The sequence below is a fragment of the Urocitellus parryii genome, chromosome 3, assembly GCF_045843805.1.
Source record: "Urocitellus parryii isolate mUroPar1 chromosome 3, mUroPar1.hap1, whole genome shotgun sequence".
Lineage (NCBI taxonomy): Eukaryota > Metazoa > Chordata > Mammalia > Rodentia > Sciuridae > Urocitellus > Urocitellus parryii.
In genome coordinates, this window is record NC_135533.1 from 189,879,456 (window position 1) to 189,898,602 (window position 19,147).

General features: G+C 36.0%; 1 protein-coding gene across 3 annotated transcripts in view; it reads left to right on the forward strand.

Annotated features, from left to right (window-relative positions):
* Cnot10 (CCR4-NOT transcription complex subunit 10) overlaps nucleotides 1-19,147 on the forward strand; it is a 74,943-nt gene that overhangs the window by 3,480 nt on the left and 52,316 nt on the right. For 2 of the 3 annotated variants that reach the window (XM_077795655.1, XM_077795656.1), the window contains exons 2-7: nucleotides 4,514-4,608; nucleotides 5,538-5,699; nucleotides 9,184-9,334; nucleotides 12,801-12,943; nucleotides 16,145-16,231; nucleotides 16,934-17,017. In XM_077795655.1, coding sequence (XP_077651781.1) covers nucleotides 4,514-4,608; nucleotides 5,538-5,699; nucleotides 9,184-9,334; nucleotides 12,801-12,943; nucleotides 16,145-16,231; nucleotides 16,934-17,017 — 722 coding nt within the window. The remainder of the gene's footprint in view (nucleotides 1-4,513; nucleotides 4,609-5,537; nucleotides 5,700-9,183; nucleotides 9,335-12,800; nucleotides 12,944-16,144; nucleotides 16,232-16,933; nucleotides 17,018-19,147) is intronic. The other variant, XM_077795657.1, reaches the window with a different exon arrangement.

A 19,147-nucleotide genomic window follows, 5' to 3' on the forward strand; every position in this document is an offset into this window, starting at 1 on the left:
GTGGCTCAAGCGGTAGCGCGCTCGCCTGGCATGGGTGCGGCCCGGGTTCGATCCTTAGCACCACATACCAACAAAGACGTTGTGTCCGCTGAGAACTAAAAAAAATAAATATTAAAATTCTCTCTCTCTCTCACTCTTTTTTTAAAAAAAAGAACTATGTGGGGTAGAAGGAGCAAGAAATATACAACACTCTTGATTGGAAAATGTTTTAAAGAACAGCAGGAAGATCTCTTGAATAGAATCTCCCTGAGGAACTTTTCCATGTGTAGCATGAGAATGATAATAATGCCTACCTTACAGAACTGGTAAAAGGTTAAATAAGATCATTTCAGGCACTAATATTTTTTTTAGAGAATTTTTTAATATTTATTTTTCAGTTTTTGGCGGACACAACATCTTTGTATGTGGTGCTGAGGATCGAACCTGGGCCGCACGCATGCCAGGCAAGCGCGCTACTGCTTGAGCCACATCCCCAGCCCAGGCACTAATATTTTTAAATGCTGACTAATATTACTTTAGGGTCATGGTAGGATGGACAAAGGCAAATGTGGAAAATGAAGTTTAGAGTAAAATTAGCAGACTTTGGTACAGTAGACGAACAGAAAGCTGTGCTCCTTGGGAAGGGGTCTTAGGTGAGTAACTCAGCATCTTCATTTGTGAAATGGGAATCCTAATAGCCTTAACTTCAAAAGATTGTAACTTGTGAGGATCCACTGATGAAAGGTGTGTATTTCAGCCCATGTCCTCTTGGAGGCAGAACCCAATTTTTTTTTTTTTTAAGATGCAAATCTAGAGTACTGAAAGTAAGGGAGAGAAGTAAGGTGAAGGGTGATGCAGGTCATTTGCATGTGGTATTTTTCTGGAAAGTTTTTTGAGGAGAAACTTCAGTGCATAGAAGAGAGAAAGGAGAGATGATTTACTTATCCAGCTTCCTCCTGTTTCTTTTTCCCACTTAGTTAAAACTCATCCCAGTTCACCCTTTCTGGGTTGTATGGCTTCTTGGAGCTGGATTAGCCAGCAAATCCTACACCCAGAGTTATATTTCAGCCAAGTTCTAAAGGGAGAGGTGACCCAAAGTAGAGAGGCACCAACCAAAGACAAAGAGTGAAAGAGGCAGTATAAGGTTCACATTTATTTTCCTGTATAACATAGAAGAGTGGAGTGAAACCAATATCATTTTGTTGACTAACAAAATACCAACAAACTTGTAGGATGACTTGTTTGACTTTACTTTTTATGGTTATTTGAAAGGAGGAAGTAGCTGGAGCTGGGACACAAAATCCTAGGTTTTAAGTTGCCAGAGAATTTGGACTATTAGGATGGCTTAATAAGAAAAGGTTGGGGCTATAGAAGATAGTTTCTTTGATTGTATGTTATTTCTCTGTGCTATGTAGAAGTCAGCCATTTATATGTGGGGTTTTGATAAGTTGTTTCTTCTTCAGGTTATAGAAACCACATGTGAGCCAGGTGCAGTGTCACACACTTGTCATCCAGGCTACTCCAGGGGGTTGAGGGTGCTGAGGTAGGAGAATTGCAAGTTTGAAACCAGCCTGGGCAACTTAGACCCTGTGTCAAAATTTTAAAAAAGGGCTGGGGATACAACTCAGTTGTAAAGCACTCTTGGGTTCAGTCCCCAGTACAAAAAAAAAAAAAGGAATAATGAAAGAAACCACATATGAGGTATGTTAATCTCAGGTGTCTTAACCTTAACCTATATGGGGACTTTAATGAGCCTGAATTATTTTTATTACTATTTTGGAAAGGAATGTTTCACAAAAAGTATTATCAGTATTGTGTGGCAATAGCAGTTGATTCCTTAGGTCTTTTCACATTTCCTTTTTTCTTTGGAAAATCTTTTCTTCAACATCTGGGGCCATAGTTTGACTGCATAGGTTATAGTCATCCTCCAATCAAATTTGAATTGTTAACATTCTGTATTGGAATGTACCTGTGCTTTCAGTTAACTGACTTTCTCAGTTTTGAAAAAGTGGTGCATTTCTTGTCTACGTTGTTGAAACCTAGAGGCAACTAACTCTTTGGTTAGAAATGAAGTCTATTGGCTTAAAGAGTGTCAAGGTTTGTGGGTCGAAGAGCTCTGCACACCTAGAAGGTCAGCCATGTTTGTTAAGCCAGAGTAGAAGGAAAGTGAAGCTTATGGATGAACGGTCATATACACTTTCAATTGGTAATGGAGACTACTTTTGGACAAATAAAGACACATTGTGGAATTATGTGCAGACTCTATCTGGTAAGAAGTCAGCAGTTATAAATAGTGGGTGTTTTAAAACATTTGAAAAACTGATTACAAAAGTTAATACCCATTTCTTACAGAAAACTTGAAGTATGTACAAACATAATAAGGAAAAAAATCTTACTGAAGTGTATTTTTTAAAATTTTTATCCTGAAGTAAAAGAATGTAGGTAAAATAATGATTAGTTTACATGTAAAAGGTTATTTATCTACAAGTCCCATTTTTATTTACATTTCTTAGTTCTCTGAAATGTAAATAAAAATGGGACTTGAGTCTCTTATCAGCCTTAGAGTCCAGCTTGTTTGTATTGAAATTGGCTTCTTTCTTTTCTTGGAGAATTTTAGGAGACTTTTACATTTCCTAGGGGATAATGAGAGCTGTAGTTAGTTGCGCCACTCTGCTTTAAGTAGAAGTCTAAAATCTTCAATTCCTTAGCAAATTGTTGGGTATGTTTCCCTTTGATCTCTGTTTCTAAGTCAATCTAATAATTGGGCCCAGAAATCCCATTAAAGAATGAGGTCTAATCTGGAGAGCATATGTTTTAGAAGATGGTATGGAGATAACTGGATGGCCAACCAAGAATTTTGTGCATTTAGTTTCAATTTATTACCCTTCCTTATGGGGGAAGGTCACTTTTTTATGTGGTCCTAGGGATTGATGTGTTCTAGGCAAGAGCTCTAACACTGAGCTACACCCAAGTCCCTGAATACCATTTTTAATTATTATGTTATTGGTGTATTTTAAGCATACGTAATAGTGGGGTTTTTTGTTACTTGTCATACATGCAAATAACAAAATTTTGTCATTTTTATTTTCCTGTCTGTTACCTTTCCTTCCCCTTCTCCAACTTGTAATACACCTGCCGTAGACTCCCAAGTAGGCTGGAATTATAGAACTGTGCCATCATGCACATTTCAGAATCATTAATCTTTAATCAGGATGTATATAGACATTTAATTGAGTTAAGGAAACTGTGAATTGTTGACTTTTAGATTTTTTTTGGCGGGGGGTGGGGGTGGGGTGGGGGTTACCGGGAATTGAACTCAGTGGCACTCGACTGCTGAGTCACATCCCCAGGCCTATTTTTTTATTTTTTATTTTTATTTTATTTTGTATTTTTTATTTAGATACAGTACCTCGCTTTTGCTGAGGCTGGCTTTGACCTCCTCCTGCCTCAGCCTGCTCAGCAGCTGGTATTACAGGCATGCGCCACAGTGCCCAGCTGACTTTTAGATTTCTAAGCCTGGAGAAGCATTCTTTGACTAGAAATTAACTGTGAGCACTTATTTGTATCATTTTCTAACTGTTAAACGGTACTGCTTCCCACTTAGATTACAAACTTCCTGAAGTCATTGTGGGTGTATTTGTAATTTCCTTCTATCTCCAGGACCTGGCATAGTTTCTTGAATATCATCAGATTTTTTAATATTGCTGAGTGATGGATCTAATTTTTTTTAATATTTATCTTTTAGTTTTAAGTGGCCCAACATCTTTATTTTGCATTTATGTAGTGCTGAGGATCAAATTCAGTGCCTCAAGCTAGGTAAGCACTCTACCACTGAGCCACAGTGTCAGCCTCCGGATCTAATATTTTTAAGGGAGCATATTCTCAGCCTGAATGTCTCTGTCAACAACTTGTAGTCCTTACTTCAGTAGGCATGCAGGTTTTTATTGTATTCTACCATTGCCAAGGAGGCATTTTCAAGTTTTCCAAAGAGTGGCTTCACTTAACACTAATTACCAGTGTTGATGGAGTTCTAACTTTGACAACTTGATTACGAATAGAATGGGGGGGGGGGGCTGGGGATGTGGCTCAAATGGTACGTGCAGCCCAGGTTCGATCCTCAGCACCACAAACCAACAAAGATATTGTGTCTGCCGAAAACTAAAAAATAAATATTGGGGGAAAAAAAAAGAATAGAATGAGGGCAGGCTGGTGTTGTAGCTCAGTGGTAGAGCACTTGCCTAGCACATGGGAGACCCTAGGTTTAATCCTCAGCACCACATAAAAATAAATTCATAAAATAAAAAGTATTGTGTCCATCTACAACTAAAAAATTTTTTAAAAATTTAAAAAAAAAGAATAGAAGGAGGGGTTGAAGGTATAGCTCAGTGATATAGCACATGGTTAGCATGCTCAAGGCCTGATTTCATCCCCAGCACCACAAGAGAAAGAGAAATACTGACTAATTCATTGTACAACTTTCATTTCTACAAACAAAACAACAATAACAAAAAATATAATACTTTTATGTTTGCAGATCAGGGAGCAGAGAAACATGAAGGAACTGGTCAGTCCTCTGGGATCACTGATCAAGAGAAGGAATTATCCACCAGTGCTTTCCAAGCTTTCACAGTAAGAAATGGCTTCTCTTTCAGTCTGCTCAAATTGACTATCAACTATGAATCTTTTCACAGTGAATTTTTAAATTTATAAATTTTTTTTCCTGTAATAATTGAGTTAAGTTTAGAGAGAAGTAGGTTTAATTTTACAACATGTTAGAGCTTAACTAACTATGGTAAAAGGAATGGAAGTAATTTTAGCCATTCTCATGCTTTTGTGTTTTCTTAAACATGTTTTAACTCTCGCTCTGTTGTTTTTTAAGTCTTTTAAATTTAGATTTGTAAATATGTTGGTCAGTCTTTTCATTCCACTACTCTGTTCAATTCTTTGTCTTGAATGTACTTTAAAAGTGGAACCCCCAAAATTTATTGTCAGAATTTTAGCTTTTCTGACCTTAAACAATATGAAAGAAAACTTTACTTGCTATTAGGATGTGTGTGTATATATATAATATATATATGTATATAAGTCAAAGAATTTGATACTGGCATATTCAAAGTATATTTACTAGAAATTAAAATTTGAAGTAATTTTATTACTTTTCTTGCCTAGACTTAGTTATTTAACCCTGCTACCAATACATACCAGTATAGCTAGTAAGTACATACATATGTTGTTGGTATAATGTGTCAGTGTCAGAGTTTGATTCCTAGGAAATGTAGATTCTTTTTTCTTTATTTTTAATTTTAATTTTTTATTTGTTCTAATTAGTTATACATGTCAGTAGAATGCATTTTGACATTGTACACAAATGGAGTATAGATTCATAATTGACATAAATATTGCTTTATCTAATGAATTTAATTAGTATATTTGGGGGGGATTCTATTTTTTTAAAGAATTTTTAAAGTAAAGCTTAGTGAAATATATTTGGAAATAATGTTCTTAAAGCTGGTATGTAATTTTGTGTGTGTATGTGTGGTTTTTTTTTTTTTTTTTAGTCTGGAAATTATGATGCCTGTCTGCAACACCTTGCCTGTCTACAAGATATAAACAAAGATGATTATAAAATAATTTTGAATACAGCAGTAGCTGAGTTTTTTAAAAGTAACCAAACAACAACAGATAATTTGAGACAAACACTTAACCAGCTGAAGAATCAGGTGATACACAAATGAATTTAACTATAAGAAAGTATTGTGTTGATTTGCAAAATACAAATAGTTAAGGAAAACAAATGTGATTTCTTGTCTTATATTGCCAGCACAATTTCTAATGAATCTGAAGCATTTGTCGTTATTAATTTTATTTGTATAAAATTATTCCAGGAAATTAAAGGTATGTTGTATTTTTTCTTTTTAGTTTTTAATTAACTTGAACAGAGTAGCCTAATATACCAAATTTAAATGAGCTTTGGGATTTTAAGAAAGAATTCAAGTAGAATTATATGAAAAATCTTAGCTCCTGAGTGTATTTTTTTTTTTTTTAATTAATGTATCTTTGGAATCTGTTTAGCCTCTATCTGGGTTGTATCTTTATATACATATAAAGATATATATATATAGAGAGAGAGTGTATATGTAAGAATGTATCTTTATATATATAAAGATATTTATATAGTATATGTGTGTATATAAATTATAATGTCAAATTGTTTTAGTATTTTGTATCAGTAGGTGATTAATTAATAATTGGTTTGGGCTGGAATTGGTCAGTGTTCTGGTCATAACAGCAGTATTTATCATATCCCATCACAGGGCTAGATCATTGATATTATGAGGGATAATACTGATGGTATTGATAGGGTCAGCTAGCCATATATGAAGTACTGTGACAGGACTATGCTAAGAACTTGTATGTAATGTCTCATGTATTATTCTCAATAGCCCTGTAAAATAGCTTCCCTCCCCCGCCTGCCTGTTTCCCTCCTTCCCTCCTTCCCTCCTTCCCTCCTTCCCTCCCTCCCTCCCTCCCTCCCTCCCTCCCTCCCTCCCTCCCTCCCTCCTTCCCTGTGTGTGTGTGTGTGTGTGTGTGTATGTTTTAAAATGGGTGGGAAAGTTTAAGGGACAGATAGCTACGTAAATTTAAATTGTCAGACAATTTTTTAGGCACTAGAGCTACATAAACCCAATTCCTTTTTTACTTTGAAGCTGGCGTTTTTAATTACTGCTAAATGCTACAGGGTGTCATTTTTTGTTTTTTATTTTTTGGGTTTTTTTTTTTTAGGGTATCTTGAGATCCATTTGAGCTGCTGTCCTACAATAATGAGTACTTTTTATACTGTATAGTATTGTCCTAAAATATGGTGCACTGAGAAATAAGTGATTCCTTCAGGTTCTTCATAATTCTTTATTAGGATTAAAGTCATTTCTAAGTCCTGTTAAAAGTTTTCAACAAAGCTGTGTGTGGTGGCACATACTTATCATCCCAGCAGTTCAGGAAGCTAAGGCAGGAGGATTACAAATTTGAGGCTAACCTTAGCAACTTAGCAAGACCTTATCCCAAAAAATGAAAGGGACTGTGGACATAACCCAGTGGTAGAGCACCTGTGAATCCCCAGTTTAAAAAAAAAATATTTTTTTTCAATGAAAATGAGGCTAATAGCCAACATTGAGTGAATGCTTCCTTGATACCAGATTATTTATTCAGTGCTTTTTTATGTCTTATTTCATACAGTCCTCATATTCAACCCTTGAGATAGGAACTTGTTATTTCATCTTTAACCTTAGAGTATAGGAAGTTTAATAATTTTAATTTTGTACAGCTAGTAAGGGGAGGAGCAAGATTTTAAGAGCAAAGTTTGAACCAGGCTGTCTTTCTAACTGCTTCTAGTCTTCATAAATTTGTACATTGTCAGGTTTCATTATTACCCCAGTATTAGTACTGAGATTATCTTGGCTGATATCATAGGTAATGCACAGTATGGCCCATAAACAGTTTTTTCTACAAAAGATTTGTTTGGTCTTGGAGTACAAGGTCAGCCTTGAAACTATTTTTTTTTTTTTTTTTTTTTTTTTTTTTTATAATAAGAGCTCCTAGAATAAGAGGCATGGTGACAGCATATGCCTGAAATCCCATCTACTCTGGAGGCTAAGACTGAGGAGGATCACCAAGTTTGAGGCCAGCCTGAGCTCTCAAAAAGATCTGGGGTCATAACTCAGAAGTAGAGAAATTGCCTGGCATGCACAGGCCCTGGGTTCAATCCCCAGCACCACACACACACACACACACACACACACACCCCTGAAAATATACTTCCTAGCTATATAGTGTTGGATGAGATAAGATTACTGTGCTCATCTCCTTATTTATAAAGTAGAAATTATGATATCTGTGTTCTGGAGGTCTGGCAAGGATTAACCTATAAAACTGATTTTTTTCCTTGTTTTTTTTGGGGGGGGGGTTGTTGGGCATCATACCCAGGATCTCGCACATGCTAGGTAATAAGCAGTCTACCACTGAGCTGCATTCTCATCCCTAAAAGATTTTAATGTGGCAAGCCTGACACATAAATGGTTAGCTATTGTTTTTTAATGTGTAAATTTTATGTTTTTAGAAAATGGAATCAAATTATGCACACTGCATTGCATTTTTATGGGAAAGATCATTTTGAGTTTTGTCCACTCTCCATGTAGCTTTTTTATTATTTCTTTTATTTTTTAGTTGTAGTTGGATACAATACCTTTATTTTATTTATTTATTTTTATGTAGTGCTGAGGATCAAACCCAGGCTCTCACATGTGCTAGGTGAGTGCTCTACCATGAGCCACAACCCCAGCCCCTCTATATAGCCTCTTATTACTCATGAGGCTAGAAAATTGGACTGTTAATAAATGGAACATATCTTCACAATGCCTGATACTTAACAAAGTCCCATTAGAACAACTGATGTAACAGAATTTTACTCTGTTTGAAACAGATGAGTAAAATAATTTTTAGCATATGAGAATAATTATTGTTGATAGTGTAAAAAATTCAAATAAGAAATATGGTTGGGGAGCTGGGGATTTAGCCTAGTTGACAGAATGCCTGCCTAGCATTCACAAGGCCCTGGGAACAATCCCCAGCACCACCAAAAAAAAAGAAAGAAAGAAAGAAATATGGTGGGACTGGGGTTGTGGCTCAGTGGTAGAGCGAGTTGCCTAGCATGCAGAAGGCACTGGGTTTGCCTCTCAGCACCACATACAAAAATAATAAAGTTATTATGCCCATCTACAACTAAAAATATATTTAAAAAAAAAAAAGAAATGTCGTTAAGGGCTGAGGATGTGGCTCAGTGGTAGGGTACTTGCCTAGCATATTTGAGGTGCTGGGCTCAAACTCTAGTACTCTTAAGAGAAAAAGGAATGTTGACCTATGTTCCTAATTTTTGTTGTTTTGACTATACTGGGGATGGAACCTAGGGGTGCACTAACACTGAGCTATGTTCCCAATCCTTTTTATTTTGTGAGACAGGATCTCACTAAGTTTTTCAGGCTGGTCTTGAACTTGGTGATCCTCTGGCCCCAACCTCCTGAGTAGCTGTGATTATAGGCATGTGCCACTGTACCTAACTCTATGTTCTTATTTATTCATATAAATTCTTTCACTGTTGCTTTTTATTTTCTTACTGTTGTTAGAACACATTTTCCATTGGTTGTTTTATAGGTCCACTCAGCTGTTGAAGAAATGGATGGATTAGATGATGTTGAAAACAGCATGCTGTACTATAATCAAGCAGTCATTCTTTATCACCTACGGCAGTATACAGAAGCAATATCAGTTGGTGAAAAACTTTATCAGTTCATAGAACCTTTTGGTATGTTATCTGTCAAGTCACAAATTTTCTTCTCATACTTGTAAAATTTTCTGGTATTTTTACCTAGATAATATTTATAAGAGAATCACATGTCATTATTTAAAGAAAAAAGAAACTTGTGTCCATTTTTCTTAATAGAATAGATAAAAATTATATGACATTTAAATTATTCCAGGGTTATTTTTTAGCACCTCTTTCTAGTCAGTTTTTAAATATAACTGTTACAAATAGTTGGAAAATGTTGGAAAGACGTTGCTGTTTAAACACTCACTACCTTGGTGAACTGGATTCTTTTTTACTTTTGTGCTTAATTTAAAGGAGCATTTGGAATTTTAGAGGAGAGAATAGTATTTCATTTTTGTCTTGCTGACATTTTTGTAGGTAATCATAAGTAGTATAGAACTATGTGAGCTTTTTAGTTATCTTGACTATTATTGCTGACCTCAATCAAGTTAGAATAGTCAGAGCAAAGGAAAACAACAGCATAGGGAATAGTGGACCCAGGGGGTCATTATTAGAGAAGCTAATTTTGAGTTCTAGCTCATAAGCAGTCTGATGTTGTTTTTGATTCACATTGCCTTTTTTCCTCCAGAGTTCCTTTCTTTTAAATTCGTAATATAAGTGGGAATTCCTAATTTTGAACACCTTCTGATGTGGTTACCACAGAACAAGTGATAGGGTATGAACGTACTCCTGTGTGCTTTGAGAAGAGTTGTGGGGTCCCTTTTTGCTGACAGCTGTTTGAGCAGCTGGTTACTATGGCTCCCGAGGGCCATTTTGAGGGCCTTCTCTTCTTTCCTCCTATCCTGACAAACTTGGTGACTGAACAGGCAGGCTGAGCAGGAGAGAGATCAAATAGGAAGGATTGTTTAAGCATCAGGTAGTTTCTTATATGTAGCTAATAGTCAAAGTTATGACTCACTTGTGTTTTTCTATAAAGCTACGGTTATTTGTGTTTTGTAGAATTCCCAAAACAGTTAACAAAATTCTGTTAATATATATTGTAGCTGAAGAGAATACAGCAATCAATAGTATTCAAATCCATCATTTTTTTTGAAAATTATTATAATTTTTCTATCTTACTACTTTTTAAATTAAAAAAAAAAAAGCTGAGCTTAATGATGCATGCCTGTAATTCCAGCAGCTGGTGGAGGGGAGGTTGAGGCAGGAGGATCATGAGTTCAAAGTCAGCCTCAGCAATTTATCGAGGCACTAAGCAACTCAGTGAGACTTGCCTCCAAATAAAATACAAGAAAGGGCTGGGGGGTATGGCTCAGTGGTTACGTGTCCCTGAGTTCAATCCACAGTACCAAAAAATAATTTTTTTTTTTTTGGAGCAGTTTTAGGTTCATAACAAAATTGAGAGGAAAGTACAAAGATTTCCCATGTGCCTTCTTCTCCCACCCATCTATACCCCCCCCACCACTGCCAGTGTGTCTCTATGGTAAATGTACCAGTAAATATGTTACAGTTGATGAAAGTAAGTAGACACATCATAATCACACAAAGCCCATAGTTTACCTTAGGGTTCACTCCAAGTGCTATACATTCTGTGGGTTTGGATAAATGTATCCATTATAGTATTACTTAACATGTTTTTACTGTTCTGAAAGTTCTATGTGTTCTCATTCACACACACGCCCTGCCATTGCTCATTTTTGTATCATCTGCCATCTCTATAGTTTGACCTTTTTTAGAATATCAAAAATTGGAATTATATCTACTCATTTTCTATTTTTTTGTTTGTTTGTTTATTTTGGTGGTACTAGAGATTGAACCCAGGGGTATTGTACCACTAAGCTAAATTTCCAGCCCTTTCTTTTTTATTTTGCTAAGTTACTGAGGATGGCCTTGAATTTACAATCCTTCTGCCTCAGTCTCCTTAGTTGCTGTGATTGCAAGCACCTCCCACCACACCCTGGTCCTATTCAGATATTTCATATAGTATATTTATCGTGCATATGACCCAATGCAATGGGACAGACAACGTTCTGGGATCTGGGGATATTGCCATGAGCAAAATTGGGAAAGTCTTTACCCTCATTAAGCTTAATTTGTAATGATAGAAAAAGCAATACAATACATACACACACACACACACACACACACACACACACACACAGTGAGGTAGTTGGGATGCTTTGTGAAGTAAAGCTAAAATTGGGTAAGAGTTTAGAGATTAGTGATGTTTAATTTTAGATAAGGTAATCAGACAGTTTCTGGAATAAGTCAGTATTTGAAAAGAAATCTGAATAAAGAAAGGTGACTCATGCAATTCTTGAGGAGGAAAGCATTTCAGCCAGAGAACCTAAGGTGAGTGATGGTAAAAAGACAGCAGAAAGGCTATTGTGACTGGAGCTTAGGTGAGGAGAACCTATAGAAAATAAAGATAGAAGTAGCCAGGAGCACTAATATCACAAGAAAAGGCAGGAGTAGGGGTAGTAGTCAGGGCAGAGCTGTAAAGCATTGTAACCTAGGTAATGTCTTCTGTCTTAGATGTGCTGAGGAATCCTTGGAGATGTTAATTTCAAATTTTAAATGGATTTCATTCTTTAAAGGCTTTTGAATTTTTCTGCTCTTGATTATAGCAGCTATCTTTTAGACTTTACATTTCCCTTTTATTTCCTTTTTTGGAAAGGAAAATAAAATAGTTTGTGTCACACCAAGTTATCTTTTCTGTCTTCTTTGTATCCTTCCTTTGAAGGCTTGTCTTTATATTTTCCTCTTGGCAGTCTCTGTTTTCTAATATACTGCAGTTCACACCTTGCATCCTTTATTTCTGCAAGCAATTGTTTCTTTTTTCCATTTCTAAGAAAAGAAATCCATTTCATAAGAGTCATAGACCTTTTTAGTTAAAAGGGATTTGAAAACTGGGCAACAGTGGTGCACACCTGTAATGCCATCAATTCGTGAGGCTGAGGCAGGAGGATCACAAGTTCAAGGCCAGCCTCAGCAATTTGGCAAGACTCTAATTCAAAAACTTTTAATAAAGGGCTGGGAATGTAGCACAGTGATAAAGCTCCGTTCAATCCCTAATACCAAAAAATAAAAAAGGAACTTCAAGAGATCCTTGACTTCATGCATTCTCCCATTTTATAAGCCAGCCAGCTGAGGTCTAAAAAGCTGAACAATTAGCAGAACAGGTACTGAAATTTGGATTTCTTCTCACCTGAAGTAATAATATTCTTCATTACATCTGCTAGTGTTTAGTGAATACTTTACCAAAGAAGATACAGTCCCTAAATCCCTAAAGTGAGAAGCCTTGAGATGCCTGATAGAATGGCATTGCTGCTATAGCAAATTGCTTTCATTCATAACTGTGGGTGATGTGCATTCACTTCGGTAAATAAAGATTTAGGGTTTTACTCTTTAGAGCTTTGTATCCTATTTTGGAGGGTGGTCTGAGATGTGTGCTTCCCTTTGGATTTCAACTTGACTTTTCCTGTTTGTTTTCTTTCCCCACCAGAAGAAAAATTTGCCCAAGCAGTGTGTTTTTTGCTTGTAGACCTATACATTTTAACTTACCAGGCTGAGAAAGCATTGCATCTTCTTGCCGTCCTAGAAAAAATGATTTCACAGGGTAACAATAACAAAAATGGGAAGAATGAGGTGAGTGTTCTGAGATAATCAGACTAAAATTTAAAAGTATGATTATATTTGTGGTTATGAAATATTATCTTAACAGCTTTATTGAGATGTAAATTACATAAACTACCTTTTTTTTTTAAGGTTCCCATTGTCCAGACCCAGTAAACTACCATTTTAAAGTTCAGTGTTTTATTATCACTAATCTGAACATTTTCATCACCTGAAAAAGAAAACCTGTATTCATTATCAGTCACTCCATTTCCGCCTCCTCACAGCTCTTGCAACCACTACTCTATTTCCTGTATTTCCTGTCTCTCTGAATTTGCTTAGAACTAGACATTAGATATTAATGGAACCATGTAATATGTGGCGTTTCATGACTGAGTTCTTTTCACTTACTATGTTTTCAAACTTCCCCTGTGTCATAGCATGTGCTTTATTCCTTTTTATTCCATATGAATGTTCCACATTTTTTAAAAATGTATTCATCAGTTTATGTATATTTGGGTTGCTTTCCACTTTTTTGCTAAAAATAATGCTACTGTGAACATACATACACAAATTTTTGTGTGGACATGTATTTTCAGTTCTTTGAGGTATATATTTAGAGGTAGAATCACTGGGTCATACAGTGACTATATGTAGCCTTAGGAAAACTACCCGACTTTCCAAAGTGGCTACACTGTGTTATATTCCCACCAGCGATTCATGAGAATTATGATTTTTCCATATTCTTGCCAACACTTAATGTATCTTTTTTTTTTAAGAATTTCATTTTTAGTTATGGATGGACACAATACCTTTATTTTGTTTGTTTTTTAATGTGGTACTTAGGATCAAACCCAGTGCCTCATACATGTTAGGTGAGCACTCTACCATTGAACCACAACCCCAGCCCCCACTTAATGTATCTTTAAAAAAAAAAAAAAAATTAGCCATCTTAGTGGGTGCAAAGTGGTGTCTTATAGTTTTGATTTATATTTCTCTACTAACTAAGGATGAATATTGAGCATGAACTGGGCAAGTGGCACATGCCTACAATCCCAGCCACTCAGGAGACTGAAGAATCACAAGTTTAAGGCCAGCCTGGGCAACTTAGCAAGACCCAGTCTCAGAAGAAATCAAAAAGGAGTAGGGATGTTTCTCAGTGGTAAAGCACTCTTGGGTTCAATTCCCCAGTACCACAAACAAACAAAAAGAATTGAGACAATGAATTAATCCATAATCTGGAGTTGGGCATTGTGAAGTATGCCAATACTGTCAACTACTTGAGATGCTGAGGTGGGAGGACCACTTGAGTCCAGGAGTCAGCCTAGGCAACACAGCCAGATCCCACCTCAAAAACAAAATCTCCATAATCTGAATAAACAGTGTAGCTATCATTAGAGAAAAATTTCATTATTTAAGTTCTTCACAAAGAACATATATTTCTTTCAATTAAGCTTTTCCATGTTCTGCAGAGAGACTTCAGTGGGGGAGAATCAAAGGAAGATCAGTAAAGAAAAGGCTCTAGGGGGAGGAAGGAGGGGAGGAAAAGGGGAAATACTGTGGAATGATATTTGCCAAATCATATTGTTATATTGTGTACATGAATGAATATATAACAATGAATTCCACTTTTATGTACAAAATATAGAAAAAGAAAAAATATATATCCTCCTGGGCCCTGTGGCACATGCCTGTAATCCCAGAAACTCTGGAGACTAAGACAGGAGTATCACAGTTCAAGGCCAACTTCAGCAATTTTGACCCTGTCTCAAAACAAAACTGCAAAGGGCTAGGGATATAGTTCAGTAGGGGGTTGGGGGTAGATCCTGGTCTTCTATTTCTTTTGTATGTGTAGCTGGTTTTAAAGGGGTAGCTCTTTTTGTGTTTCTGTTCCTACCCCTTGTTGGTTTTTTTGTTTGTTTGTTTGTTTTGTTTTGTTTTTAAGTGTTTGTAGGAAACAAACAAGGTATGGTCAGTACCTTTTGCATGTATCAGTTCTTGTGGTTTAAAAATAAACATCTAGCATGTTTTGCTTTTTACAACTTAACGTGTGTATATAAGGGGTTTCAGTTGTGTAATCATAAACATTCCTAAATATTGTGTAGTCAAAATATTTCATTTTTATGGTCAGTACTTATAATATTTGCTGAAATATAATTTAGTTCAGCATATGCTTGCATGTACTAAAGTGACAAAAACGGAAGCACTGCAGTTCTTACTCTCAAGGATCTTGGGTAGAGAGACATAGATTGAGTAATATCAATTCATGAACAGAGAGGAAGGAGATTAGGGAATGTTTCAGAGGCGTTCAGATGTTTGATTTGGACCTTGAATGATCTGACAGATGAAACAGTAGGAGCAAAGCAAGATAACAATTCTGGCAGGAAAAACAGCACAAAAAGTATATCTGGTGTGCTACAGAAATTTCTGATAATAAATTGAGTAGTCCCTGAGAAATGTAATGGAAAGCAGCAAGAGTAGAGATGGACAGTAAGTATGGGTCATAGCCTGAAGAACTTTGAACACTTTTCTAGCAAGTTAGGATTTGGTGGTGTTGGCAGTGTCTATAGCAGAGAGTTTCTAAGAAGGAAGTGATATGATCTTGATTTTAGAAAAATAGCCTGGATAATAACCATGCTTTGGGGATTTAACTCAGTGTTCTTAGGCCCTTTACCATTGAGCTACATCCACAACTCTTTTTATTTTTTATTTTGAAACTGTCACATTTAGTTGTTGGGACTCATCTCAAATTTGCAATCCTTCTGCCTCAACCTCCTTGGTTTCTGGGATTATAGGCATGCATCACTGATACTACCCAAGCTTTTTAAAAAGAGTTCATTATTATGCTCAACTGTGAGCTTCTCCTAAGTAATTTTTTGGTGCATTTCAGACTACTGAACTTGAATCTTTTGGAAGTGGGACCTGGGGTTTTGCCTTTTTTGGGGAAGGGGGGTAAGTGGATGGGGGATCCTGGGTATTTTACCTCTGAGTTACACCCCCAGCCTTTTTATTTTTTATTTTGAGACAGGATTTCAATAAGTTGCTGAGGCTGTTCTCAAACTCGTGATCTTCCTGCTTCAGCCTCCTGAATCACTAGGATTACAGCCCGTAAGCCACCGCACTTGGCTTCATTTTTAAAATACTTTCTATATGTTTATGTTAACTCACTTGGAATTTAGTTAGTTATGACCAAAAATATTTAATTTTGGTTAACTTTGTTTCATCATCCTGCAGACTGGTAATAATACCAACAAAGATGGATCTAATCATAAAGCTGAAAGTGGAGCTCTGATAGAAGCCGCAAAATCAAAGATACATCAGGTAGGGTAAATTTTAAAGGATACATCTTCTTTATTTTCTTTTTATAAATAATGAAACAGTGTGAAAAACCAGTGTATAACTCAATGCACATGTATTTATTTGGCTTTGAAAAGTTAGTTTAGAAGTACATTTATACTTCCAAATACATTTTGCTTTAGATGATAGTGTTATTCTACAAAAATTTGAGATATATGATCTGGAAATATACTGGATGATAAAATCAATTTGTGGAATTTTAAAAGTCACTGTTAATTAACTGCAGATAAGAATTCATAAGATTTTGGGGGGCCCGGGCTATAGCTCAGTGGTAGAGCACTTGCCTCACATGCTTGAGGTACTAGGTTCAGTCCTCAGCACCACATATAAATAAATAAATAAAATACAGATATTGTGTCCATCTACAACTAAAAAAATTTTTTTTTAACTTGTAAAATTTTTGCTTGGAACTCAATATAAGTTTTATTTTATCATATTTTTAGTGTTTTGGAGTATATTCCAAGAGTTCTATTAAAATAGAATACTTAAGAAAAATTTAAACTTGTCATTGTAAGTAACTAGTATAACTATATTGTAAATAAATGAATAAATAAATATTTATTTTAATTTTAATAAGATTAATTTTAATTTCCTTAACTAGAAAGTAAAACTTTAGCACATGTAAATTATTCTTAGTTCTTCAATAGTATCATTTTTCTTTGACAGTATAAAGTAAGAGCTTATATCCAAATGAAGTCCTTGAAGGCATGCAAAAGGGAAATCAAATCAGTCATGAACACAGCTGGAAATGTAAGTTTCTTTTGGACTTTTTTCAGTTTTTGGCATTCTTATTTAGACTGCATAATTATCAATTTTAAATAATTTATTTTGTGTTGGATGTATAGCTCAGTGGTAAAGGACATCCTTAGCGTGCATAAGAACCAAATTCAAACTTGGACCAAATCAGTAATTTATCTTGGTCTATTAAGTAGACTATCAGATATAAACCTTGATATTATAAAGTTGGGAGGTAACAATTATAGTGTATGCATAGTTTAATATATTTTTCACTTAAAATTATAACAATTTGCTGGGTGCAGTGGCACACACCTGTAATCCCAGTGGCTCAGGAGGCTGAGACAGGAGGATTACAAGTTCAAAGCCAGCCTCAGCAACTCAGTGAGACCCTGTCTCTAAATAAAAGACAAAATAGGGCTGGGGATGTGGCTCAGTTGGTATCCCTGAGTTCAATCCCCAGTACTTCCCCCACCCCCACCGTCACCCCTCCAAAAAATTATAACAGTTTGAGCCAGGCATGGTGGTGCATACCTGTTATCCCAGCAACTCTGAAGGCTGAGTGAGATAGGAGGATTGCAAATTCAAGGCCAGCTCAGAAACTTAATGAGACTCTGTCTCAAAAAGTAAAAAGGGGTGGAGATGTAGCTCCGTGACAGGTAGTAGTTCAGTCCCCAGTACCACAAAATACATGAAGAACGAACGAACTTGGGTGGCAGGAGGGTGTGTAACAGTAGTAGAAAACTTGTCTTGCATGTGCAAGGCTCCTGGTTTAATCCCCAGTTCTACTAAAAATAAATTGTAACAAGTATTTTCCCTTTGTGTGTAGCTTTCAAAACCTCCATTTAAAATAGCTGCCTACGGCTGGGGTTGTGACTCAGTAATAGATCACTCACCTAGCACGTGCGAGGCCCTGGGTTTGATCCTCAGCACCACATAAATAAATAAAATAAAGGTGTCATGTCCAACTACAACTAAAAAATAAATGTTTAAAAAAATAAAATAGCTGCCTAGTATTCAGTGAATGGTTTAATCACAATTTACTTAAACATTTTGCTAATATTAGGCATTTATGTTTTTTTGTTTATTTTTTCTTTGTTGTTGTTGTTGCTGGGTGTTTTATTTGTGGTATCACATATCGAACCCAGTGGCACTTGACCAATGAGCCACATCCCCAGCCTTGTTTTTTGTACTTTATTTAGTTGCACTAAGTTACTTTTGCACCTCAACCTCCTGAGCTACTTGGATTACATGTGTGTGCCACTGCGCCCAGCCTCCCCAGCCCTTTTCATATTTTATTTTGAGACAGGGTCTTGCTAAGTTGCTTAGAGCCTTGCTAAATTGCTAAGGCTAGCTTTGAACTTATGATCCTCCTACCTCGGCCTCCCAAGCCACTGGATTATAGGTGTGTACCACTGTACCCTGCTAGAGTTTTAGTTTTATACTCAAAACCTTTATTAAAGATTTAACAGTCAAGTTATAATGAAAACCTGTCCCTTCCAAATGAGTTTTGGCTTGATGATACCTTAGATTTTTGACTTATACTAGAATATTTGAGCTTTAGTTACTCCTTTCTTCTATTCTCCTCACCATATTACTCTACTAAAAAACTATTTTTAAGGTGGTGTAGGAAAGAAACAGAACTGTAACCAATCTTAATGTTTTTAGGAAAACTGTAAATTTTGAACTGTAAAAGCCAGAGAAGATACAGTTTGAAATCTCAGGCAGAATCCTGCCTGATGGCAGGCCCCTGGAATATACTCAATATATCCATAAATTATAAATTGTGAGGACAAGTGTTGTAGAACAATTGAAGGTTAAGAAGGGAAATCCTAAATAGCTAGCTAGCCAGCCATTATCAAACTTTCTTTGTATTTAATCTTTATTTTTGATAAAAGGCATAACCCTGTCATAAAGGAAGCTATAGTCATAGTAGAGAGACAATGAAAATAAATAATTGGAATGCAGTACAGTAGTTATACCTGAATCAGGGAAAATGTTAGGAAGAAGTGCTGCCACCTAGAATAAGCTTTGAAAACCGTTTTCACCCCTGGAAATTCTGTACCTCTGGGACAGGACCAGGGGCTCTGCCCCAAACTCTTCCAAAGCAGTTAACAAAACCAGGTGGATGAGGAAGGAGTCACA